Consider the following 3,153-nt stretch of genomic DNA (forward strand, 5'->3'; position numbering starts at 1 on the left):
TTTTGGCTTACACAACTAAGAAGAGGAAAACTGTTTTCAGCCTCTACCTGTGTGTGTATTCCCCCATTGTGCAAGCAAGAAAGCTACAAGTGAGACTCCTTCCTTCTCTCCCACAATCTTGACATAATTTGGGTCACAAAACAATATTAGAAAACTTGTTATTGAACAAGGTGAGTTAAGTCCCATTATAAATTGTCATTATTTGATGGACCATTATGTCAATCGTGTTCAACCCAAGACAAGTATTTCACGATGATGATTGCATTTGTCTCTCTTCATGTCACAAATTTTTCATATGATGTTTCTTTTCTCTACTCTAGATATTATCCTACATAGATAGATATCCTTGGAAATGAATTGTGGTACCAATATGACAGTCTTGCTACAACTGTATTTGTAGGAAAACACTAAAATAAAACAAATCACAATACATGAAACATTGACCAAGCATTTGTTGAGGTGTGAATTTACATGTTTCTTTGGGTAAGTTAGGCCATGAGTCAAGTATCTAGAAGATAGAGGAGGTTTATGAGATTTCATTTAGTTTCCAACTCTTAGACCTACTCCTTATGCAACTTCTCTTCCTTCTCAAACTTTTAGTGAGGAATTCTCACCCCACAAAATACTACTTTTTAAGTATTGATGCAAGCTTGTGACAAGGAATAGCCACATCTACTTAGTTCAACCCTACCTAAAAGTCCGCGTCTTTTTCAAGAGTATTGCATAGAGGCCTTACAAGGCATAAAAACTAACTTTGCTTCAAAATTTGAACTAAAAGCCATACCAAAAAAGGATAGGCAGACCCACTTGTCAAGAAATAGAACTAGTGTTGAATATAAGAATAGACAACATCCCCAAGGTGAGTTCGATCAATTTGTCATTATTCTTTGCATTATCGAAAAAGAGGTGAACACCAACACTTCCTCAAGGCACCTCTTGAATAACATGTTATGTGAGAAGTTTCATAGCACTCAAGATAGTAAGCCATAGGGCGCATTGCACAAGTTCACATCTGTGGGCCACATATAACGAAAGCAATACAATATCCATTATAGTCAAGTAAATAGATAGGTTCAATAATCGTGAGGATGTCTATACCATTTTGAGGATTAGTTTGAACAAACTCTTGATGCTAACAACATATTTTCAACCTTCCATATGGTGAAAGCACTAGGGATATGTCTAATTGGCTTTAAAGAATCAAGGAAATAAGCTTTACACAAAGATCATCTAGAAGCATGAATAGCATGTTTATTATGGCAGTAATTACTTAGATTCTGTTGATTGAAATAATGACTGATTTAAGATAAGTTGATTGACTTGTGGTATTCGTGACATTTTGTTTTTTACATAAAGGACTACTAGTCTTATTTCAAAGACATTCCTTCGAGGAAGCATACTTTATTTGAACAAGGATAATACAATAGATCAGATTCCCATAAGGAATGGAACTTACAATTTGGCCCATCACATGGCTAGGTCATTTTGTCCAAATACCCTCATAATGCTTAGAGTTGTTAGGGTGAGGAGTGATGGAAAGAAGTCCCAATAAATTCTTGTGAGATATTACTTAGGGGATGTGGAACTCTAAGACTCAAGCATGTTCTTCTTTTGGTGGGGGGCGGGCAGGTGGTATGAGAAGTTGATGGGGAGGGAAAGATTGGCCAAGGATATTCATTATTTATAGCATAGAGATTAATCAATGTAAGGTTGGAAGAGAAGAGATGGGTTAAGGATTGTGGACTCTCAATGTAAGGGAAAGATTTGCCAAGGATATTTATGATTTATAGCATTGAGAAGAGAAGAGATGGGGTAAGGATTGTGGACTCTCAATGTAAGGGAAGTGCCGGGGGGCTACTCTTCCTTGGCGGAGGAGGAGGAGGAAGAGAACTTGGCCTTGAGCTGGGCGATGAGGCCCTTGATCCAGGAGAAGAACTTCTTGACCTTGTCGCAGATGTAGTCGTAGAACTGGAGGATGAGGCGCTTGATCTTGGAGGCGAGGTCCTTGAGGAGCGAGAGAAGGTGGGCGGGCATGTCCCGCGCGTACTGCAGGGCCTCCTTGAGCTTGCGCTTGAGCGACTTGCAAAGCTCACGCAGCCGCCGCGCCATCTCCTTGGGGTTGGTCACCACCTCCATGTTGGGCGTCGGGATGGCAGCGATGGCCGACCGCAGATGCGCCGCCACCCGAGACCAGCTCGCTGCCGCCTCCGGCTCTCCTGCGGTTGCTGCCTCGGCCATCCTCCTCCTTCTGAGAGAGAGAGAGAGAGAGAGAGAGAGAGAGAGAGAGAGAGAGAGGACGACGACGATAACGACGAAGATTACGACGACGACAACGAAGAAGAAGAAGAAGAAGAAGAAGAAGAAGCAGAAGAAGATGTCGAGAAATCAATCTCAGATCGTCTGTGTGTTTAGTTAACCTCAAGTAGTACGTCTGCTTCTGCTGTGCAGTAAGCTGTCAGCCTATCATTGAGAGAGAGAGAGAGAGAGAGAGAGAGAGAGAGAGCATGTCCAGTAGGCTCTCTGCTTCTAGCCACCACAGAGAGAGAGAGAGAGAGAGAGAGAGAGAGCACGTCTCCTAATCAATGTCAAGTAGTCTCCTTGAGTGTGGAGAAGGCGCATGCGATGCGCACCTCGAAAAATACCCCAGATCTAGTGGTGGATGCCATTCCCAAATTGGTGTCACGTCCTCAATATCTCCTTCCACCATCGTCTTGTTGGCCAAGGATGGCCATTGCTGAGCACAAGAACAATCCCAAGACCACTCAAGGTATACATGAAAAGATAAAGAGAGAGAATGAATGAACACCTCATTACCTTTTGAGACAAATGTGGTAGTTTTGGCAGCATAACCATTTATGATCCTCTTGGGAAGAAGTACATGTACACTTTTGAGTGTGCCTCACCATACTTTGCTTCCAATAAAGCATAGAAATCCTATCTCTCTCTAGCACTCTCTCATTAGCATCCTCAAAGTACATTATGTAGATAACAATCAAATTAGCATTCGCCTCATCTATCATAAAACCTTTAAATTTTGGTTTTTCAAAGCCCTTACTTTGAGCCACATCATTCAATATTTTCCAAAACTCCATTTTTGTATATTTGTCCTCCACTATAACTCACATGTTAATATGGAGAATATGTCTTATACAT

At 41.5% G+C, this 3,153-nt stretch overlaps 1 protein-coding gene across 1 annotated transcript; it reads right to left on the bottom strand.

The window, feature by feature from the left end:
* Nucleotides 1–1,603: 1,603 nt before the first annotated feature.
* On the bottom strand, nt 1,604–2,834 carry LOC148034005 (uncharacterized). The gene has a single exon (XM_087682018.1). The coding sequence runs from the start codon at nt 2,236–2,238 to the stop codon at nt 1,855–1,857; it is 384 nt and encodes a 127-aa protein (XP_087538144.1). The 5' UTR covers nt 2,239–2,834; the 3' UTR covers nt 1,604–1,854.
* Between the last annotated feature and the right edge of the window lie 319 nt (nt 2,835–3,153).

The sequence above is a fragment of the Lygodium microphyllum genome, chromosome 7 (genome assembly GCF_053477565.2).
Source record: "Lygodium microphyllum isolate KBCC chromosome 7, Lygodium_microphyllum_v1.1.10, whole genome shotgun sequence".
Lineage (NCBI taxonomy): Eukaryota > Viridiplantae > Streptophyta > Polypodiopsida > Schizaeales > Lygodiaceae > Lygodium > Lygodium microphyllum.